Source organism: Dipodomys spectabilis, unplaced genomic scaffold, assembly GCF_019054845.1.
Source record: "Dipodomys spectabilis isolate Male_0828 unplaced genomic scaffold, ASM1905484v1 ptg000138l, whole genome shotgun sequence".
In the NCBI taxonomy this organism is placed as follows: Eukaryota; Metazoa; Chordata; class Mammalia; order Rodentia; family Heteromyidae; genus Dipodomys; species Dipodomys spectabilis.
The window spans coordinates 7,076,584-7,100,019 of NW_024870815.1; the positions used below are offsets into that span (position 1 = coordinate 7,076,584).

The 23,436-nt window shown below is 45.9% G+C and overlaps 1 protein-coding gene across 1 annotated transcript in view; it reads left to right on the top strand.

The window, feature by feature from the left end:
* Window positions 1-14,609, top strand: part of Egflam (EGF like, fibronectin type III and laminin G domains) — a 170,652-nt gene extending 156,043 nt beyond the window's left edge. Inside the window, exons 19-22 of the mRNA XM_042690631.1 lie at window positions 229-372; window positions 8,781-8,864; window positions 13,016-13,119; window positions 13,865-14,609. Of these exons, the coding sequence (XP_042546565.1) occupies window positions 229-372; window positions 8,781-8,864; window positions 13,016-13,119; window positions 13,865-14,019 (487 nt within the window). The 3' untranslated portion in view covers window positions 14,020-14,609. The remainder of the gene's footprint in view (window positions 1-228; window positions 373-8,780; window positions 8,865-13,015; window positions 13,120-13,864) is intronic.
* Window positions 14,610-23,436: the final 8,827 nt, after the last annotated feature.

Below are 23,436 nucleotides of genomic sequence, written 5' to 3' on the forward strand. Positions count from 1 at the left end.
CTACCTAGGGGAAGCTGCTGCTGCTGCTGAGTGGACATCTAGACCTTTAGACAAATTGTATGACACATGGAGTTGGTGCTTTGTCTAATCTCTTGGAACTACAACTATGTCAGAAAGGCCAGATTATCTCTACACCTAAGTATCTCCAAGCTGGAAGACTGGACAGGGATTACTTGGAAATACGTATTGGCATTTGATTTTGTGGACTTGTTTGTATATTTCCTCCAGGGTGTCAGGCTCCAGATCAAATGTGTTCATGAGGTTTAAGACAACTGCTAAGGATGGCCTGTTGATGTGGAGAGGAGACAGCCCCATGAGACCCAACAGTGACTTCATTTCTTTGGGCCTTCGAGATGGAGCCTTGGTTTTCAGGTAACCTCCTCTGTTTTTCAGCAAAATCTTGAATTTTTCTCTCAAGCAGTACAGGTCATACCAAATGAAGCTAATTTAAAGTAAGCCAAAACACACTGCTGGAATTAGCTGGAGCCTGAACGTCCAGATTTATTTGAGTCTCCTTGTTTTTCTTTCTTTTTTATGAAATATTATTATGTTTTATGTAGTTGTACTAAGGAGTTGCATTTGACAACGCAGCTTCTGAATGCAGTGAGTCTTGATCCATGTCATCCCTTTTAACACTCTCTCCTTGTTTTTCCTTTAAACATCTTTTAGGGAGTTGTCTGGTACATTGCATCCTATAGAACAAATTTGGTCTGCTGCTTATCTCTGTAAATTACATTTGTTGGGATACTGCCATACCCATTTATGTCTTGTCTTTTGACCATGTGTACACAGTATTGACACATTCAGTAGGTTCATTAGGAGCTACTTGGTAAAGCCTAAGGTCTTTGCTGCTTGGTCCTCTGCAGAACAGTATAGAAACCCCATTCTATATACTACCATTGTATGTCCCCATTTACCAAGTAGGAAGAAGCCTGGTGCCAGTGGCTCATGCCTGTAATCCTACCTACTCAGAAGTTCAAAGCCAGCCTGGACAGGAAGGTCTGTAAGACTCTTCTCTCCAATTGACCACCAAAAAGCCAGAAGTGGAGTTGTGGCTCAAGTGGTAGAACTCTAGCCTTGAGTAATAAAGCTCAGGGACAGCGTCCAGACATTGAGTTCAAGTGCCAGAACCCGCAAGTACACATGCACATGCACACGCATACACACACACACACATGCGCGCGCACACACACACACACACACACACACACACACACGAATTATGAAGTAAAGGGAGAATTTTTAATATTGTCAACAACCATGAAAGCCAAACATGGAAGTGATGTCAACTCATGATGACCTGAAGGTCTAAGCCACAAGACCCTGCTTGAAATTCCATTTTGCTTTAAATTCCATTCCTCAGACTGCAGGACCTTGGGAAGGTCACTTTTTTTTGGGGGGGGGGTCCAGTTGTGGGGCTTAAACTCTGGGCCTGGGTGCTATCCCTCAGCTCTTCAGCTTTAAGGCTAGCGCTCTATCACTTGAGCCACAGCGCCACTTCCAGCTTTTTTTTCTGCTTATGTGGTGCTGAGGAATCGAACCCAGGGCCTCGTGCATGCTAGGCAAGCACTCTACCACTGAGCCAACTTCCCAGCCCAAGGTCACTTTTCAGTCAAGAAGATAAAAGCACAAAGTCATACATGAAAGATCAGATGTCCTAATACTTCTTGGGTAATCCCCTACAAAGGCGATCTAGAAGTTCTTACCTTTTGTAAATGAGTTTAGATTGCTCTCAAGTTTGACAAACAGGTGCTGCAAAGCAGTTAAATTATTACCTGGGCAATTTCTTCTCTCCACTTTTACTCTCTACCAGAATGGGTGGGAGCCAAGTCTCCAAGAGGCAGAAACTGTCTTGTGTGACAGAAACACTTCTCTCCCCAGAGACTGCCGCACAGCCTCATCTGAGGTTGGAAATGGCTCGTGGAGACCCAGGGTTTTCAAGCTGTAGCTCTGTACCACACTCCAAGGCCTTAGAAATGTAAATTAGCAGGCCTCACTCTTGGTCAGCGAGGGAGGTGTGCTGTGGGCATTTCCTCAGATGATCCAAGGGTGTGCAAAGGCCTTGAGGGCCTTGCTCTGTCTCTGGACCACCTGTCTCCTGGAGCAGCCATGTCTCAGGCTTTTTATTCCCTTGATGACCCCCAAGTGTGCACTAAGTGAAAAGACATGACTTCGAATTGGCATAGAAATAGGAGAGAGAGAACTGAGCTAGGGACATAATGAATTAATTCTGGGGCTTTTTTGCCAGTGAAATGTTAGGATCATTTATAGCTAGGAAAGAGGAGCATGAATCTTCAATTTGGAGAAAAGGCATTTTGAAAGGAAATGGCACTGGGCCAACACTGCACCTGCCCCGAAATAGCACGGCTTGCTACGTGATTAAGTCTTGTGATTGCGGGGACTTTGGGAGTGCTGTGTAGCTGAAGACTGGAGACCAGCAGGAGAGGGGTAACATCTCCCCGCCTCTGTCCTCTCCCTGACCTCTGTCCCCAACCCCTCCCGAGGTCAGAAGAAGTAGAGCTTTTCCAACTTGGGTCCGGCTGCTGCCTCAAAGCCATTTTCCTGTGGTTTTCCTGTGGTTAACCTCATCAAGGCCTCAAGTACTTGATTGTGCCCAGAAAAGGGAACTGAAACAGCAGCTGAGCCACGGGTGGGATGACCCAACTTCCCCCCTCAACTGAGCGCCAAAACTAATTCTTAGGCCTGACAAGAAACCATCCCCCCAGCCCCGCCCCCGCCCCGCCCCGCCCCCTCCCTCCAGCCCTGCCCCCGCCCCGCCCCAGCCCTGCCCCAGCCCCGCCCCATCCCGCCCCTCCCTCCAGCCCCGTCCCCCCCAGCCCCCAGCTCCGCCCCCTCCCCAGCCCCGCCCCGTCCCCGCCCCTCCCCAGCCCCGCCCCAGCCCCGCCCCGCCCCCAGCCCTGCCCAGCCCCGCCCCGCCCCTCCCTCCCGCCCCGCCCCAGCCCCCAGCTCCGCCCCCTCCCCAGCCCCGTCCCTCCCCAGCCCCGCCCCTCCCCAGCCCCGCCCCAGCCCTGCCCCGCTCCCAGCCCTGCCCAGCCCCGCCCCGCCCCTCCCTCCAGCCCCGCCCCAGCCCCGCCCCAGCCCCGCCCTCTCCCCAGCCCCGCCCCGCCCCAGCCCCCAGCTCCGCCCCCTCCCCGTCCCCGCCCCTCCCAGCCCCGCCCCCGCCCCAGCCCCAGCCCCGCCCCCATCCCGCCCCTCCCTCCAGCCCTGCCCCGCCCCAGCCCCCAGCTCCGCCCCCTCCCCAGCCCCGCCCCGCCCCCGCCCCTCCCCAGCCCCGCCCCAGCCCTGCCCAGCCCCGCCCCGCCCCCGCCCCAGCCCCGCCCCCCAGCTCTGCTTCCTCAGCCTACTCCAGCACCAAAGAGGAGCCCCTTCTGCCCGCCATTTTTTAACCCTTTCCTTCTCTTTTAATAGTTCTGCTCCATCCTAGACACATTTCTTAGATTACTATGTCTTTCTTGAGTCTCTGAAAATTGTCCTTATGCTTTTGCCCCCACATTATTATTGTTTTTATTGTTGTTATTAAATGGTTGTACAAAGAGGTTACAATTTTGTAAGTCAGGTTATAAATATAATGCTTCTTAGACAATGTCACCCCCTCCTCCCCTCAGGTTGCGTAGTTTACTTTTTACTTTTTTATTTTTTTTATTGTTATTATAAAGGTGATATACAGGGGGGAGTATAGTTGAGGAGGTGGGAGGGAAGGGATGGTAGGAGAAAAAGGAGGAGGCAACAATGCTTGATAAGAAATAGACTCATTACCTTAATCATGTAACTGTAACCCCTCTGCACAGTATTTTCACAATAAAGAACTTATTTTTAAATAGGTGATATACAGAGTGGTTGCGGTTACATAAGTTAGGCAATGAGCACATTTCTTTTTGGACAACGTCACCCCTTCCCTAGCTCTCTCCTGCTCCTACCCACCAGTTGTATAGTTAATTTTCAACATGGTGTCTAGTGAATACCACTGCTCATAGTTCATTTTTTACGTACTATACATTGAATGTAAGGACTGCATTTGCTCACCCTTTCTCCCTCCATTCACGTCCTCACCCTTCCTAAAACATATTTCATGTTTCCACTTTCTGCTATGTTTCCACTGTATTTTTTTGATAAACAGTACTTCATTTGTTCAAGGGAGTTATATCTTTGTATTCCTTCTCCAAATATACCTTCCTCTAATCAGTTTTATGATTTTTGTTCCCCCGCCCCTGCAAATCTCAGAGCATTGTTTGTGTTCTGCTTAAGACAGCCAGCTAAGTCCAGGCCCAGGCAGATTTGTGCTGGTGCCTGAGCCCCTTGCCATCTTTCCATAGCAGTGATGGGCCAGCCCAGAGACAAGAAAAAAAGTATGGTAGAGGCTGCTGGCTTGCAAATACCAATATACAGTGAGTCACCAGGGAAGTTGTTTCAAAGGTACATCGTTTGGCCTGTCCACCCTCACTCCAGGGTTATGATGGGGGTAGGAATGGGTTAGCACCAAGATCTCACTGGGACAAAAACATCCCAAATGATTCCAAGCACCACACCTTGAGACACAGTGGTTTGGGGCTTACTCAAGCCTGATCCTCATGGCTGTTCGATCTCATGCATGTTACCTAACCTCTCTGAGCTTCTGTTTCTTCATCTGTAAAAGGAAAGGTTGATTGTAAGAAGTAAATGAAGGACTCATATAAAAGGCTTCAGGTTACTGTTAGCAGTAATGAGAATAAAACTTAATTCATCTCAGTGTTTTCTGGATTCTAGAATTCCCTGATTGAGAGAGAGAACATAAGAAAGGAAGTTAGTGTGATTCAACTACTTTGAAAAGGTTAGTTCTCATCAGTGCTACTTTTCCCTATGCCTTGAGGGCTGGGTACGTGCTCTCCCAGGCGGAGATCAAGGGGGGATCAGGCAGGCTCTACTAGTGGAGGCAGGTCCAAAGCAAGCCAGGGAACTTCTAACATAACAAAGCACAGTCTCGCTTCCTAGACTGTCTTCCCTAAGTAAATGCTAGTCCTGATGCTAATTTAGAGCCCAAAGTCCTCTTTCTAAAGCACAGCAGAGAGCAGAACACCAAACAATTATTCATCGCTTTGGTACAAGGCTAAACAGAAAAAAAAAAAAAAAAGATAAGGGCTCAGCTAAAATGAATGTGGCTTTCTGCTTCATCTTCTGCTTTGCTTTGTTTTGTTCTATATTATATGTGGAACATAATACACACTGGGTGGATTTAGGAACATCAATTGACATTCTTTTTGACTAACATTTTTAGACAACAGAGAAAGGGAAGAGATTTGACATTAATATAATGCCCTGGACTACAGCATAAGGGACACAACTAAAAGTGTCACCACGTGGGACATGACGTGGCACTTCCTAGTGGCCCATCTTGGTGTTGTGTGACAACCTTTGGTGTGTTCCAAGCTGAGTGGCTCAGGACAGCCCATTCATTGTGCTCAGAGACACAGCATATTGGTAGAGAAACAAGACACGTGTTCATTCATTAAAAAAATGTTCGTGAAGCCATAACTATTATACATGGCACATTTACTCAATGGACACCTTGAAAAAAATTTAAAATATTCTGGGTGCTAGTAGCTCAAGCCTGTAATCCTATCTGCTCAGGAGGCTGAGATCTGAGGACCGTGGTTTGAGGCCAACCCAGGTAGGAAAGTCTATGTGACTCATCTCTATCACTTTGAGCTATGGCTCAAAGTGATAGAGCCCTAGCTTTGAGTGAAAACATTCAAGGACAGTGCCCAGGCCCCTAGTTCAAGCCCCATGACCAACAACAACAGCAACAAATAGATCTAAAATATGTGGGCACTGCCATCATTCCCAAAGTGGTTTCCTTATACCTCTTCCAGCACTGGTAACCACTCTTTCTTCCATTTACTTGTCTAGAAGAGGGAGCAGTGAGTGGAAGAGACTGGAGGAGGAGGTCGTTATTTGGAGAGTCTAAAGTCATAAGGTGGGGGTTGAAAAGTCAGGCTATGGAGATGCCATCTGAGCTGTCCCCAGCCCCAATGATGGCTGAATTCTAGCCTAACAGATTCCATGTTGACTCCCTCAAACCTGTTCTGCCCTTTGTGTGAAACAGGAGAGCTCTCAGGCTGCAGGATAGAAGGAGGCCCATGGTTGATCCACATGGGATCACGTACCTCTGCATAGGTTTCTAGTCACTGGGAGACAAGCCTGATCCTGTCCAGCCTCCTCCCTGTGACTCCCAGGTCACCTTGATTTGGTAACCTTGGAGTTCTTGAGCACTCTGGTTACATATTGACAGCCTGTAGGGCCACTTGCACATGTGGTCACTCTCCCAGAAGTAGCCTGCTAAATTAACTCTTGGTAGCAGCTTTCTCCTCCTAGGTCCTCAATGTGCACATTCAACCTGGCATACACGCTATACTAAATGCACATGGATTTGAGGTAGTGACTTTATTTTATTCCCATTCTGTATTGTATTATGTTATGTAACTTTGCTCGGGATCCTGCAGGGTTCTGGCTGGTATCTGACAGATGGGGAAATTTACACTCAGGGATGTAAAGCAAATTTCCCGTGTCACAGCCAATTGATGAGACTGAGGAGCCAGACAGGTTCATGAAACCCAAATGTCTATGCTCTGTTACCCATGATAGTTGCTCGGCTGTTTCTGCCAGCAAGCTCCTATTCATTCATTTCTTCAGTAAGTACTTGGCTACCACACAATGAAATGTGAAACATTCCACCTCGCAGCTGCTCTGCCCCAGCAGACACTTGTGGGAAAATGCTCGAGGAAACAGCAGAGTTTTCAGGGTCACAGTGGCAAGTTGGTCCCAGAGTTTGTCAAGTTGTCACAAATTCTATTGTTAGTTCAATGTTGATGGCTATATGATTTCTTTGAGCCTCTGAATGAAAGGAACAACCATCAGCCTTTCTCTGGGAAAAGCCAAGGGCTTTTTATTTTTGTTCTGTTCTCAAAACTGAGGCATGTGAGCACTCCAGAACAATCTGGCTTTCCTCATAAGCATTCTTATTTCTTGGACAAGGAGGTGAAGGAGAGGCCCCTCCCCTCACTAGATGAGCACATTGGTCCCAGTGGAACACACTTTGGTCAGAAAATGATTCCTTGTGCCTTATTAATTATCCAGGAAAAGTCTGGGCAATTGGCCCAGTGCCCAGGCGTGAGTAGTCACTCACTAAATATTTTCTGGATTGAATTAAATTAGAATAATTGAATGAATACTGGATTAAGAAGGGTATTTCTCTCTGGTAAATAACATGTTTATGTCTTCTGATACCTTTAGGGTTTCATGGCATCTGGGAACTGAAATGGAAAATTGGAAAGTACTAGGTAGATCTGATATCAGAGTAAAATTGTTTTATTACAGGTAATACAGAAAGTTCAAGCTCTACATATTAGCTTTGTGGTTTTAGGCAAATCCTTTTAATGTCTTCTTGGTTCAGCCTATTCTGCAATGATTTAAAAAAATAAGTTAGCTGGGCATGGGTGGCCCATACTTGTAATCCCAGCTACTCAGGAGGCTGAGATCTGAGCATCAGGGTTCAAAGCCAGCCTGGGCAGGAAAGTCCGTGAGACTCTTATCTCTACCTCCAGAAAAGCAGAAGTAGATATGTGACTCAAAGTGGTACAGCACTAGCCTTGAGCAAAAATGCTCTGGGACAGCACCCTGGCCCTGAGTTCCAGCCCCATGATGGACCAAAAAAAAAAAAAGTTAATCAGACACTGGTGGCTTACATCTACAATCCTAGCTATACTAAATGCTACATCTTAGGAGACTGAAATGCGAAAATCAAGGTTCAAAGCCAGCCTGGACAGACAAATCCATAAGACTCTTATCTTCCAATAACCACTGATGTAACAAATTACCACAAATGGAAGGACTTAAAACAGTAGAAGAGGCAAAACATTCAAACTACAGCATGTGGCCAGCAATGCTTCTTTTCCAGGGCCTGAGAGGGAGATTCTGTTCCATGACTGGCCACTGTTACTCAGTTAGGGGTTACTGGGTATCTTCACAGTCCTTGGGGGTCACTTAGCTTGTATTCATCATTCCCCTCTCTGCCATCATGGTCACATAGCCTCTCCCCATGTGTTTCCAGCTCTGTGTTCTAATCTCTTCTTATATGGATATCAGCCATGTTGAATTTGGCAGTCCTGAACCGTGATGACTGACCTCATCTTAGCTAATTACATCAGACCCTGTTTCCAAACAAGGTTGTATTTTTAGGTTCTGAGTGAACATGAATTTTGTGGGGGGACACTCTTCAACACAGTATGACTTTAGAAATGATAAAAAAAAAAAAAAACCTTCTCTTGTTCCTGACTTTACAGAGCTGATGCTTCCATGTATGAACTGAACATAAGCCAGTCACAAAAAAAAGACAAATATTTCATGCTTGGGAATCAGTAGTAGTTAAAGCCATAGACACAGAGAATGGAAGGCTGGTTGTCAGGGGCTAGGAGGGGGTGTGCTAAAGGGTAGTTACTGTTTAATGCATACAGTGTGTTTTACTTAGCAAGGTGGAATGAGTTCTGGAGGTTGGTTGTACAACAATGAAAAGTACTTAACCCTTCTGAACTGTCCATGGTGAAGACTGAAAATTGAACATTGAAAATTTAAAAGCCATCATTCATGTGCTAACATGGAAACTGACCACCTTTTGTGTTTCAGTGCAATCAAGGACACTTCATTCTATGTTTACAAGAACCTTTGCTATCTGCCTGCACCTCAGTGCTTATTATGATTTCGGTCTTGTTCTTTTCTAACGTCTTTAGCTACAACCTGGGCAGTGGTGTGGCATCCATCATGGTGAATGGCTCCTTCAATGATGGCCGGTGGCACCGAGTCAAAGCGGTCAGGTAAGCACTGAGCACCTCAGGATGCAGAGGAGCCCGTGAGGAGAGCGGCATGTGGTGTCTAAGTCCCTTTCCATTCCCCTGTCCTATTCCCAGATTCCCTTGCCTCCTCATATTCCTGACCCAGGGTATTCAGCCCATTTGCTGCTAAGTCCCACCTGTGACCTCACGGACACTGACAGCTAGAAACCAAATCCTCACATCTGCCCTGAGCCGTGGATAAGCTCCCGGGGAAAAATATGTTGTATTGTTATTTTGTGTGTGTGTCTCTTTTTTTTCCCTAGTACCAGGACTTGAACTCAAAGCCTCTTGTTCTTGCTTGTCTTCAGCCATACCTCTATTCCTTGCATTTTGCTGATTAATTGGAGATGGATCCTCACTGACTTTTCTTCCTGGGCTGGCTTTGAACCACAATCTAGATCTTAGCTTCCTGAGTAGCTAGGATTATGTACATGGGCCATGGGCACCTAGCTGGAGAAAAATGTTTTTGATGACTGTGTTGGAGAAGGGCCTCAAAATCCACTGATGGGGTTTCAGGACATGAGGACTCTGAAGAGTACCCTACAACTTTTTCTTCCTTCCTTCTTTCTTTACTTTCTTTCTTCTTTCTCTCTTTCCTTCCTTCTTTTTCTTTCTTTTTCCGACTCTTTCTCTTTTTCTCTTTCCCTTTTTCCTCCCTTCCTTCACTCGCTCCCTCCTTTCTTTTCCTTCCTTCTTCCTGGCTTTTTTCCAAACATTACCTGAACCCTACAAGCCATGTAAAGTTTACCTCTCCTCAGTTAACATAGCTCCCCACCCAGCACTAATTACTATCTTGGTTCTGATTAACCTTGGGCAGAACATTCCTTTGCTCTTCTTTAGAATTTAACCATCTGTGTTCTTATTCCTGACAATATATTTTCAGAAACCAAATAGCAAGTCTAAACTTGCTATAGTACACGTTGGAAACTCAATTAGATAGAGATTCTACTTAAATTTCCCTAAAGATTACAACAATCCCTTCTGTGGGTGAAGTTAGGGTGAGGCCTGGGACATAGGGGGCCCGCTCCCATAGGGCTATGGGTGGACACAGGCCTGCTTGGTGCTGCGCTTGGCCACTGTGCCTGTATTGAATATCTTAGAGGAGATATGAAGGAGAAAAAGCACACTTGCACCTTTCTGTTACCTGTGGCCTTGAAAACCCCCAAATGGGACTTTGATGAAGCCTCAACTCTAGCTTGTTTATTTATTATTATTTTTTTAATCAGTCGTGGGGCTTGAACTCTGGGCTTGGGCCTGTCCCTGCACTCTTTAGCTCAAGGTGAGTGCTCTACTGCTTGAGCCACAGCTCCACGTCTGTTTTTATATTTAATTGTGAAAATACTGTACAGAGGGGTTACAATTACATGGTCAAGATAATGAGTACATTTCTTATCAAGCATTGTAGCCTCCTCCTTTGTTTCCCCTTCCATCCCTTTCCATCCCTTTCCATCCCCCCACCGCCCCCCCCCCGTTCCCCCACCCAATCCTCTTCCCCTCCCCCCACCAAAGTTGTAAGGTTAGTTTTCGACATAACGACTTGTACATCTCATTGTGGCAATGGGTCCACCTGTATCCCTATTTAAACGATTTGGTTTTTTCCCTTTCCCTCCACAAATTATACCGACATCAAATACAGTGAAAGCAGGGGTTATGGTTTTCTAGTGGTTAATTGGAGATAAGAGTCTCATGGACATTCCTGCCCAGGCTGGCTTTGAACTATGATCCTCAGATCTCAGCCTCCTGAGTAGCTAGGATTACAGGCTTGAGCCACCGGTACCCGGCTTTATAGTTTGTTTCAAAAGAAGAAATATGTTTCCATAATGAAATATTTACAGATTTGGAGCTCAAATTTATTTCAGAATACAAGTAAAAAAGCACAGAGTCCAAATCATCCCAAAATACTGCAAACCACTTGGCTTCCCACACTCCATCCGTATAGTCCCTGCCCTCAGATCATCCAAACCAAACACCCTGCCCTCAGTTTCCTTGGGTAGAGATGGGGACTCGAACACTCACATGCTATGAGTAGATTTTTTAACACTTTAAAACATTGTGGTTTGGTTACACTTATGAAGATATCCAAGAGATATCTAGACCGAGGAAAGAGGTGTTCAATGTCTTTCCCAATATACTGTGTAGGCAGAGCCTAGATCAACCTTTCTGTTCCATTTCATGACACAGGTCTCACCTAATGAAGATTTCAGGTGTATGGGGAGGACAGGGTTGTACGGAATGTCAGAACTTCTGAAGTCAGAGCATTAAGCTTAGTCCAAAGAGAAGGCTCCACGGACATAGCTCTTCCTGTTGATCACATTCCTAGTGGATCTTAGGTTACAGTGAGGGCAACATGGAGCTGAGCCCAGGACTGGACAGGCGAGAGGATTCAAGCAGATATTGTAAGCCGTGAATAGTTAGACCTAAAAGCAATGGGTACAACAGATATAACAGGGAACTGGGCCAAAATCATAGCTCAACAAGTGTAAGAAGAGTGCAGTATAATTCTCTGTGGCACGCTCCAAGATCAGAGGTAGGAGAGCCAAATGAAGGGGAGATATCCAAGGGTGGCCCGCTTTGTATATTATCTTGCTCCAGGTAGTCCTAATCTTGAGAGCATTACTCCTAGTAGAATAGGGAAATTTTCTCATTTACAAACATGTCATGCCAGATACTTTTCCCACTGTGCTTTATCCTCATTAATATTCACAACAATTGAGGTGTTATAATTTTATAATTGTGGTGGATAAAATAGGTCTGGTGATGTTGATAACAATAGCAATATATTTCTTTGACAGTCTTTATAGAGCAAGATATGTATCAGGTGCCACGCTCTGTGCTTTGCAGGTATAATATCTGATCTCTGATCTCCACAATAGTGTTGGAAGATGGCCATAGTTATTCTCACTTCAGATAAAGGTGTTGAAACTCCAGACATTACTCAAGTCACATGAATTACATCCTTGAGAATAACTGACATCCTTACCTGATGGTCTTGCATTCATTGGGAGGCCACAAACCATAAGTAATCAACATGATAAGAATTATAGTAGGTCAAGTGTGAGGAAGTGGTACCTCATCTAAGGTATCATTGATTAGAAGACATGTCTTCAGAAATACAAGGTAAGAGAAGATGATCAAAATTGGTGGAATTGAGTCAGGGGGGCGATAATGTAACATTTAGAATAATGAACAATCAGAACTGGCAAGCTAAGCTGCTGGGGTTGTCACCTGTCACATCAGCATGTGGTGTCATAGGAGAGGACAGAGCAGGGGAAAGCTTTCTAAGTCTCAGTGTTAGAAGGTTGCTCTCGTGTAAGGCCTTTGTCAGACCTCTATCCACCAGGACTATAGAAGCTACTCTTTAAGTTTTGGTTTAAATAATCCCATTGTTAGGGCAGAACCTGACACATAGTTGGTACTTATATATATTGAGGTGTTGTATCAGCTTTGCGGCTGTGTAGAGGAACGGATGTGATTTCTCAGTCCACTAAAGAAAAGACAGCGAGGCTCGATGAGCCTTCTAGTTACTCAAGAGCTTGAGATCTTGAGGATTGCAGTTCAAAGCCAGCCCAGGCAGGAAAATCCACGAAACTCTAACCACCAAAAAAAAAAAAAATCTAGAAGTGGAGCTGTGGCTCTAGTGGTAGAGCTCTAGACTGAGCTCAATAGCTCAGAGGCCTTGCCCACACTCTGAATTCAAAACCCCAGGACCAGTGGATGTGCGCGCGCACACACACACACACACACACACACACACACACACGTGAATATACACACGAATTATAAGGCAGGAAAATGTTTAAACAGAGTAAGTTTATTTGAAAGTGAAGGAAGGCAATTAAAGAAAGTAGCACAGCTGTCCATCCATCCTTAGAAGTGCCCAAAAAGGAATCAAATAGAGTCCTCCGCTAGGCTTTGTACTGGTGGTTTGAAGAAGCATTTGAGTGGAAAGTCACAACATTATGAGAAGAGCATTTGAGCAGATGCCCAAGACATTATGGGAACAAAAAGCACCATGATGAGCCGCATGTTACCTTCTCTGTGTTAGAGAAGCCAGCTTCTATCCGTATCTACCCGACAGTTGCCCTTGGTCTCACTCAGCTCCAAAAATAATCATTTTTTTAAATTCATTACAGAGATGGCCAATCAGGGAAGATCACAGTGGATGACTATGGAGCCAGAACGGGGAAGTCACCGGGCATGATGAGACAGCTGAATATCAATGGGCCTCTGTATGTGGGTAAGTGACCTTGGCCCAGTCTAAATTAGACTAGGGTTTTCCGTGGTAGTTCTTTATTTGTTGCGCAAGGGCTGTGCATTATGGGTTCATTCAAATACCTGGAAATCAGGAAAGTGTCCAGATAGTCCATTCTTCCATTTTCTGACTTCTGACTCACAGCCAAAGGGACAGGAAGGGGCTCATTCACATATTTTTGTGCTTTGGACCTACCCACCAGGAAAACTATGCTATTCTTGTTTATAGAACAAGAATCTTCTAAATATAGCCACACATTCTCTCTGAAAAAGGAAGATCTGTCTTTCTAGCCTTTCTCAGAATACAATGAGTAGTTTGTCTATAAATGGCTTCTCACCTACTAATATAGACGTATAAACATGACAAGATAACTACCTTCTATAGTTTCTAAATGTGAACCTAATTGAAAGCAGCCACCCTCAGTGTATTTCTTGTGATTGAAGATGACATCACCTCTAATGACATAGTATGATGTTGATATCATACAACATTTCAAATTTTTATAAGGGTCTTTGGGGCCAGAAATCACACATGAGGTATGTTTTCATAACCTTTTGCCGTTTATCAAATTCATCCACGTCAACCTATTCCTTCGGGGAAAATTATAAAACAGATGTAATGAAGTGAGCGGTTTCTTTTTGTCAGCCACGGGATGCCTTGGCTGGTGAACATTCAAATTCTCCTCGGACACTTCTTCTCTGGTTCACTCCACCTGTTTGCTTCCTGGCAGGTGGCATGAAGGAAATTGCTCTGCACACCAACAGGCAGTACATGCGAGGCCTTGTGGGCTGCATCTCTCATTTCACCCTGTCCACCGATTACCACATTTCCCTCGTGGAAGATGCTGCAGATGGAAAAAACATCAACACCTGTGGCGCCAAGTAACAGCAGTTGTCCTTGCACAAGGAACAGAGCCTCTCAGCATCACGGGGCCCTGAGACACAGCCTGACGCCTCACACAGAGGCCTGGAGACCAGATGTGTTTCCTCTCCTCAAGAAGAAAGTACACGCTGATGGAAACCGAGAACCAAGATGGAGGCCTTCGGTGGCCTTTCCTGCTGACACTGTGGGTCACACCACGGGGATACTCCGTGTAGGAAGTGTCAGGCTTTAGCTATTGAATGTGTAGAATCTTCCAGAGATCACACGTGAATGTGAATTCCACAGCCTGTCTGTTGTAGTTCAATGACTGTGTTGTGACTCAGAAAGAGAGAGAATGAGGGAGAGAGAACTTTATAAAGCAGTATTAGGCTACATCTCTCCTTCCCTGACCTATGACACTATTACAACAGAATGACTGTGTGTGACCTTGAATTTCAGATTTCCCACCTTGGCCCATGGATTGTTCAAATTAACTGTTTCTATGCCTCACTGTCTGGCTTAATGTGCTCTGGACTATTCATGAAAATAAAGGTTGGGGGAGATTAAACCTGTAATCATATTGTGGCCCACTTCCCCATAACTTACCTTTATTGCAAAAATCCCCACTTTTCTTTTTATAAATGCAAATCTAAAAAAAAAAAAATGGGTTCCTTGATTTTGTAGCTGTACTTTTCTATGTGTATATTTTTTATAGCTGCAGACTGCCCAAACAATATACTTTTGGAAGTTAGGGTGGATGATCCTAATTCTTGGACATTTTTTTCTAAAACTTTTCTCCCAGAGACTGGTGTGGGCCATTTGTGGTGTCAGTGAGTGGTGGAGATGCTTTGGGCAGGACATTGGGGGAGCTGACCATTCTTTTGCAGTACATATTGGTGACTTGAGGGGATGAATTTGAAACAGTAAAATGAGCAGACTAAGAGAATGTGAGACACTGTCATTTTGTTTTAAGAGGAGAATGTCTGTAATAAACCTGAATAAAGACGATAAAGAAGGCAAGAACTCATTCATTCATTCATTCATTCATGGAGATGCTTTTACAGATGCTGCATCCACAAGTGGACTTTACAAGGCTGGGCAGAGACTGGGGTCCAAAGGTCTTAACGAGAATCTGAGAAAGGGAACGTCTTTCTTCGGTTCCATCAGCTGTGCCCCTTTGCTATGCATGCACGTGACCTGTACAGACAGCTGGCTCACTGGCAGGTCCCCATGACAGGACTTGCGAAGAGAAAGGTGAGATGAACGCTGCCCCCAAAGAGGAAATTGGATCCAGCTCAGGCAAAAGCCTATAATTAGGCCTCTTGCTTGTGCAGCATTCATTCAGTGAAGACTTGAGAGCTTTAGCAAAGCATAGCTTTAAGCATGTGAAGGCTTTCAGCTGAGGAATAGACAATAGATAATTTTCCCCTGTGCCCCAAATTTCTGCCTCTGTCTTCAGAAGCATTTGGTGATCCAGATCTTTCCTACCAAAGGAAACCAGGAAGCTTTCCAAATACTCCATTCATCCAATAACAGTGATAACAACAATCCTCCCACTCTGTGCATATTATTAGCTGGTCAGTGCAATCTGGAGAGAAGTCCCGTGTAGAAAGCCCTGCCCCCTCCCGGACACCCTCACCTCAACACCTTTCCCTCAGAGAGTGCCAAAGCCAATGATTTGGAAGATATAATGGAGTTGCTCCTACAGTCAGTTTTGAATGGATTGCTTCCAGACTTGGGAAATTCATGGTGATTTTAGCAAAATCTCCAGCTCAATTCAGGCCAAAGAGTTGCCTTGCAGATGAACTGTTGTTCCATGCAAGTGCTATCCAGAGAAAAAGGCAATGACCCGGGGATGAGGGCCCAGGAGGAAATGAAGCCCAAATGGATTGGAAAGCAGTCAGGGCTACAGGAAGAGGGCAGCACAGTGCCGTTTCTGCAGGTGACATGGACACAGAGTAGAGAGACTCAGTAACAAGAAGGGCTGAGGGCTGGAGTGTAGAGAGTGATGCTCTTTTGCCCTCTCTGTGGATAATACCCAGGAAATAGGGCAGGGGTAGCAAAGAGGATAAAATCTTTAGCTTTAAACTGAGAGATTAGACCTTAGTACGCATGGGCAGGAGAGCCTGGAATTGTGGGTATCTCCATTTTCTCTCCAAGTGTATCAGTTATCTTTAGTCCCAATTATGCTGCTCTGTACCCTCCGTGACACACAGCAGGAAGTGTTTATGGCCTGTGTGCTTTGAGTGACCAGCTTGGCAGCTCTGCTGTTCTCAGTGAGATTGACTAGGGGCTTCTTCTGGTCTCAGTGGGCCTGGCTTACTTGTGGAGGGGTTGCTGATGTCAGTGGGCCTTGGCTAGGACGGTGGTAAGGAAAGATGACTGGAGCCTGCTTCATCCTTCTCCTGGGAGCTGCGAGGTAATGGTGAGCCAGCATTTCCATGACAATAAAGAAGGGCAGGGTATGAGAGTAAGATGTAGCTCAAGTCTGAAACTGAAATACCATGTGGCACTTCAGCCACATCCTTTGAGTCAGTCTATAGACTGACTCCACCTCCAAAGCAAATCTGGGATTGCTTTCCACCTCAAGAAGCTCTACTAAGGCACATGATACAGAAACAGGGAGGGGTATTGAAACAAGGCCGTGAACACAACCAGTCTACCATCGCATATTGTGTGGTTAAGATGTGGTGCAGTAGGGACTCATGGCTTCCTGACCACAGATCTGCTGCAGCTCACCTGGAGTGTGATTTGAGAAGTTCTTGGCAACTCGCCAGGCCCAATGGCAACAGTGCTAGTCTCTCTCCAAGTCCTAACCCCTTCCTTTCATCCCCCCTCATACATCTTTCCTTCTACCTCTTGTCTGACCTTGGACAGCCATATTGTACTGAGGAGGCCTTGGTCTGGGGGCAGCTGCCATCTGAGAAGTGGAGCAGGCTGGCTGCGCTCTTGGCTTTGGCCAGGGAGAAAAGTCTGGAGAAGAGCCAAGGTACTCCGAGGTTAATTCAGTTCCTATGCTGTAGAAGGTTATCTGAGGCCTGATCCCTGAAAAACATTTGTCCTACAACCAGGATCTGAGGAAAGTCCCCAGAATGTCCCACGGGTTCTAAACAAGGTTGACAGGGGTGAGAGGTACAGGCAAAGCGATACCATCATCCCTGCCCTGTTAAGATGGATGTTCTCAACCTTCTATGCTTCCTCTATGCCCACCCTGGAGAGCTCCCTCAGGCCAGACTGTGGGGGCTTCTTTGTCCCTTACACTGCCCCCAGTAGCTTCCTCAGCTCTGTCTGCCACCACTCTGATGGCTGCCCTCTTATTTGCCTTTCATTTCCTGACCAGTCCAGTTGTCGTCTAGGCTGTTCCAACACAAACAGGACTGCTGGTTTTCATACCCACGCCCGGACTTCACCTTAACTGATGCCTTCCTTCCCACTTCCCTCCTCTCCTTTCCTCCACCTCCTCCCTGCTCCCCCTTGAGGGGCGCTGCCTCCTCCCTGAGTGGGAGGAAGGATCTCGGAAATGTGCCCAGAGCTGGCAAGCCCAGTCCTTTCCACTTGGAGGAAATGCTGCATTTTTCACCTTTAACCCAGAAAAAATACGGTTCTCAGAAAGTTTGTTTTTAGCACTGTGAGTTCCCAAAGGGAGACAAATAGGGATTAGGAGGGGCCCCTAGTCTCTCCTTGCAGCAGCCTGATTGCCAACCCCTCCCCCACCACACACACACACACACACACACACACACACACACACACACACACACACACACACACACACACACACACACACACACACACACACACACACACACAGAGCAAGCTGCTCTTCCTAGGAGGGAATTGCCCAGGGGTGGCCTACAGCCTAAGGAGGCCCAGTTGCTAGGGAAATAAAGGCAGAGAATTCTAGTTCCAAGTGGAGAGGCTTTAGGAGCATGGCCTGGAAAAAGCATTAGCTGCTTCCCATTCTCTTCCCTGCTTTCCCCAACTTCTGCCCAGCCCAGGAAGCTGACAGGGGAGGTGTTGTGTGGGGAGGGGGGAGGGGTTCCTAAAAGCAATGGAGGAGGCACAACCCCTGCACTGAGAAAAGAAGACGTTTAAAAGTACTTCAGGTCATTTGCCCTGAGGAAGCCTCGGGGAAGGGGGTGGGAAAAGTGGGGGAGAGTAGGCAGGGCATCGGGAACAAAACTAGAATCTCACACAAAGTATATATGCTGCTTCAGCCCTCTTCCACAGTTAGCTCATCCTCTAGAAGCTGTGCATCCTTCGAGTGTATCATAACTGGGTGCATAGACTACATGAACTTCAAAGATGAGGACTCCAGACAGCTCTGCCTGGACTATGGGAAGCCCTAAGACACCAAGCCTGGAGGCATTTACGTTTGTGGTCCTCTGTGGAGATCACCTGGCCTGTCCTTAAGAAATTCCAAATTATCAGTGACCACACTCAGGCCAGCAAAGTTGACTACACCAATTCAACAGCATACACTGCCTCCTGGGTTAGACCTTCTGAATGATCAAAACTCATGTAGAAGGATATTTGATCTTAAAGCCCTCCTAGGAGGGCCAGAGCAGATGGTCAGGGTCTGACTTGCAAAGACAAAAGCTGTGCAGAAAGGCAGTCTACCCGGTATGCCACCATGCTGCGGCACTGGGGAGCTGCATCCGGGAACTTCCCTACTCCTTAATCTGACCTTCAGTCAGTGTTGACCTGCTCAAGGACTAAGGATTACCAAGCGCAAGTCTGAGGTTCACTTGGGTCAGATGGCCTGGTGATGTAGCTATGTAGGTGGAGGGGGGAGCGGGGTGGTGGGGGGTGATTGGGCAGAGACTGGTCCCCAAAGTCTGCTTGGCTGGTAGTTACTCTAGCTCTCATGAGGCAGACATCTTCTAAAACCTCTTCCAAAATATCAGAGAACTTTGGCATGAGCAGATCTGGAAGTATAAATCAGAACTATTCCACAGAGTGGGTTTCAGCCCCTCCACAGGCCCATGGGCCTGGATAGAATTCTTTTCCCTTGGACTCTACCAATAAGCTTCAGCACCCAGGGGAGTTGCTGCAATATATTTCAGGCCAGTGGTGCCCTCCCTGGACTCCTGCTGAGCCCCAGCCAAACCATGAGCTGAAAGAGCAGGACAAACAGCAGGCAAAACCTCGCCAGGTCTTCTCTCTCTGTCTTTTCCTTGCTGGGACATCTTTATCCTGGAAAGTGTGTGCTCCCAGGAGCACTTGCTGTTTTCCTGGAAAGACAAGGGAGGAACATCCTGTCTTAGCATCTGGAGGCAGTCTCTTTATTTATCTTCTGCTTTGCTTCAGATGCAAATGGTGTAAAAAGCACCAAGATTTCCCACTCTGTGGTGTGGCCTCTCTCAGCTGGTGTCCTGGCTGCCATGTCCTGGTGGACAGCCGGGTACCAAGGGGCTGCAGCCTGGCCTTGGCTATGAGAAGACGAGGATTAGAATGTCTTGAAAAAGGAAGGCGAGGGAGGCTCAAGGAATTTGTCATTTATACTTATTTAATGAGAAAAGTACAAGGCACCAGGCCAGTGGATTAGCTGAGGAAAGCCCTGTTAGGAAGTTGGCTGAAGGAAAGCAGAGGCAGAGAGAATGCACTATTAGCTGGAGAGGGCCAGGGCGGTGAGGATGTAAGGAGCCATGCAGCCCTTGTGCTAGGATCTCAGCATCCCTGGGAGACATTTTATGTCCTGCTCAAACTTGGTGGTCAAAGGGCAACTATGCAAGGGATTTGTGTTGTGGATCACAAATAAGACAGACCAGGGGAAAATGAGCCCTCTGATTATTCAAACCATATGCCCGTGATCTCAGAAATGAAGGAACCTGGGTGCCAATGGGTTGAGCCCCTTGCCAAAGACTGGAGTCCTTACCTTTTGGGACTTGACCTTGTCTGGCTTGGAATGCTGTAGCCTCTGGGAGTTTGGCCCTTGGGCTGCTGGGGACAGGATGTGTCAATGACTTGCTGTCTCCTCAGCAGCACTGCCATGACTTTCCTCTCCACAGACCCTCATCTCAACACACTCTCATCTCTTGTTATGTGCAAACTAACTCCTAGACAGTAAGCCCTGAGAAACATACACACAATGAAGATGCAGCTCCTGAAATCAAGGTGTCAGGTGTCTCCCCTGAGACTTGGCACGCCCTTAAAGTTCACTGGTCAAGCAGAAGTCCCTTTTGCAAGAGGACTTGTTAAGTACTTCCTGATTTGGCCAGGCATACCCCAAATCATTTCTCATTTTGTTAACTACTGGTCATCCAATTAGGAACCTCATTCTGGGAGTGACAGCCCATCAGATTCAGAGTTTGGGAGAAGTTTGGGAGCAAGCATTCTGGGGTCCTTTTTAGGTTCCTGCCTGCCACAACCCTCATCAACTCTGACTTCCAGTCTTTCCCACCTCCAGGTAATACTCCACAGGAAACTGGAATAATTTTCTTAAAATGTATCTGCTATATCATAGACTTCAGATCTGTTGCCAACTCAAGAATATGCCACAGTCTGCTACTTCCTTAAACAATGAGTCAAAGAGACTGTGAGGACAGGGGAATTCTCTGCCCAGCGTAAAACAATTTTAACATTCCTATTTATAGGTACTGGAAAGCCTGTCCGCTTTGAATTCAAGGACCCTCTGCCAATGACTAAGTGCCCAGTACAGTGGTTGTTCGGGTGCTGTTGGGACTGAGGAAACTGAGTCGGGCAGCTGCCCTTTCCAGTGGCCATTCAGCATGAGCTCTGGGCAGTCCCTGCTCCCAGTCTCTGTCAGTCAATTTTTTAGCGTGTAAGCAGAGCTATGTATGGAGATTCAAATCTGTTTTACTTAAGTTCTAGATCACTTTTGTTGTTGTTGTTGTTGATCGTGGGGTTTGAACTCTGGGCCTGGGTGCTGTCCCTGAGCTCTTTGGCTCAAGGTGAGTGCTCTATCACTTGAGCCATAGCACCATTTCTGGTTTTCTGGTGGTTAATTGGAGATAAGAATCTCATGGACAGTCAGGTGTCAGTGGCTCATGCCTGTAATCCTAGCTACTCAGGAAGCTGAGATCTGAGGATTGTGTTTCAAAGCCAGCTTGGGCAGGAACGTCAGTGAGACTCTTCTCTCCAATTAACCACCAGAAAACAGGAAGTGGCGCTGTGATTCAAGTGGTAGAGCGCTTTTCTTGGGCCGAAGAGCTGAGGGACAGCGCCCAGGCCCAGAGTTCAAGACACACAACCACCAAAAAGAAAATAAATAATAAAAATAATCTCACAGACTTTCTTGCCTGGGCTGGCTTTGAACTGCAATCCTCAGATCTCAGCCTCTGTGCCCGGCTTAAAAGATCACATTTCTGTCTGTTTGCATTGAGAGTTTTTGCGCAAATTGTGCCAATAGCTTACTATGCAACTCAAGCATCAGCTCCTCAGTGCTGCCAAACTCATGCCAAACACTTTTTCCTAACTTTCACTGTTTGCCACTATTTGGCAAAAAATATAGGCAAACAACAATAAAAGTCTATCATAAGGAATTAAGTAATTCATCAGCCTATTGGAATTTTATATATACATGCAAGAATAGTGCCTCAGAAATATCCCATTGATACAAAAGATGTTCAAAATATAATAAAGAAAATGGAATTATAAAACAGAATATACAATATATTCATAGATAAGCATATAAGCCTACATGTGAATATCTGTTACAGAAAAGTGGTCTAAAAGATAAAAAGCAAATTGTTAAGCAGAGATGCTGCTGCCCAGAAAGATGCTCCTTTAATGTCGTTTTCTTTTTTGGAGTCCTTTTATGTCCATTTAGAATATCACCCTTTTCTTTTGGAGGATTGGTCCCATTTCCTGAATAGGTGATGTTTTGAATAGCCTCTTCACAGCCACTGGACTGGACCCACTGGTACAGTGACTGTCCTGACTGCAGGGTCTGACTATAAGCTTGGAGACCCCTGGACTTATGTGCTCTAGGAGGAGTTTTTTTTGTTGTTGTTGTTGAAATATGTAGTACTTCTGGGTGGAATAGGTGTCTACTCTGCCTGGGGATGAAACCTGGGCTTATCCAAATCCAAAACAGATGTTTGAAGACCATCTGATGACTGTCTCTTGGAGAAACAGCTATGCAACTGGGTAAGAGGTGGGCCAGGAAGTTGGAAGGCTATAGAGAACTTGACCCATAGACAATGAAGATAAATTTCAACCTGCGGAGGAACTGGGCTCTGGGGTCAGTGGACAGTGGGTAGAAAGGCCAATCTACTGTCTACTCTAAAGTCCAATTAGCCACCATGGCTGTGGTCAGAAAGAAAAGGATAGGGGCAAATTTCCTTCTACAGAGAAAAGGGAATTGCACTCAGCACGTACTTGAGAACATTCCAAGGCAGGAAGGGTGAGCCAAGATTGGCCTTATGCCACCTCAGGTCACCTGTGGTTCTATTCCAATCAAGAACACTGTCTTTCCATAGTTGGAGACTACTGCAGGATGGATCATCTAGCACAAAGTATTTCTAGCAACCAGGCAAACACATTAAACTACTTAGATTTTTTGTTAGGACATATTTAAAGACTATTTATCAAGCACCTCAGCTGGGGTGGATGCTATGTCATGCTTTGTGAATGCAATAGTGAATACAGCACTCTTTTATTCTGGCCTCCAAAGAGAAGTGCCAGATCGTGCACTGTACCATGCATAAGCGCAGAAGGGGATGGTGTAGAGAGCTGCGGACTTGAGACTCTGGCAAAGACTTCTTGGAACCAATGATGCTCAACTACAACTTAAAGATGGAAGAAGTTACCCAATAGGGACAGGAAGACTCTAGTCAGCAGCTTCATGGGCATGGCCCCTGGAAGTAATGCAGCAGGCCTTTTACTATCAACTCCTATACATCTAAGATGTGTTTGGACTGGTTGATAGGCATTTATACCTTTATAGTGTTGGTCAGAAAGTCTGAAGTGTCTCTGATGGAGCAGGACAGAAGCACATCATGAAGGGTTGTGTATGCTGTGTATAATCCTCCCAAGCAGAGCCCATAGGCTGACTGATGAGGGAGAGTTCAGTATGAGCTGGAACTTGACAATCTTTCTCATTTTTCAAGTGTTTACAGACATCCATATAGGAAGTTAATACACTGGAGTTGCATTATTGTAAAATGATTTTCACCTAACTTTTGTCAAGAGCCTCCTCAAATACCTGTCTGCATAATCTGAGAGTAATCACTCACTCAAGGATAAAAATCATCTCTGATTTAGACACAGATCACCTGAAGTCATCCCTGAACTTCGGGAAAGATGAATGTTTGGAAATCACTTTTCCTGTTAGATCAGTAACTCCAGGTGAAGGGAAATGGGTCAAATTTGTAAGTTGCTCAAAACAAATTCTATAGCTCAAGTATGTAAATCTGTTTGCAAGCTAACGTAGTATGATGTTGAATACTATGCATTAAAATTCATTCCTACATCTCT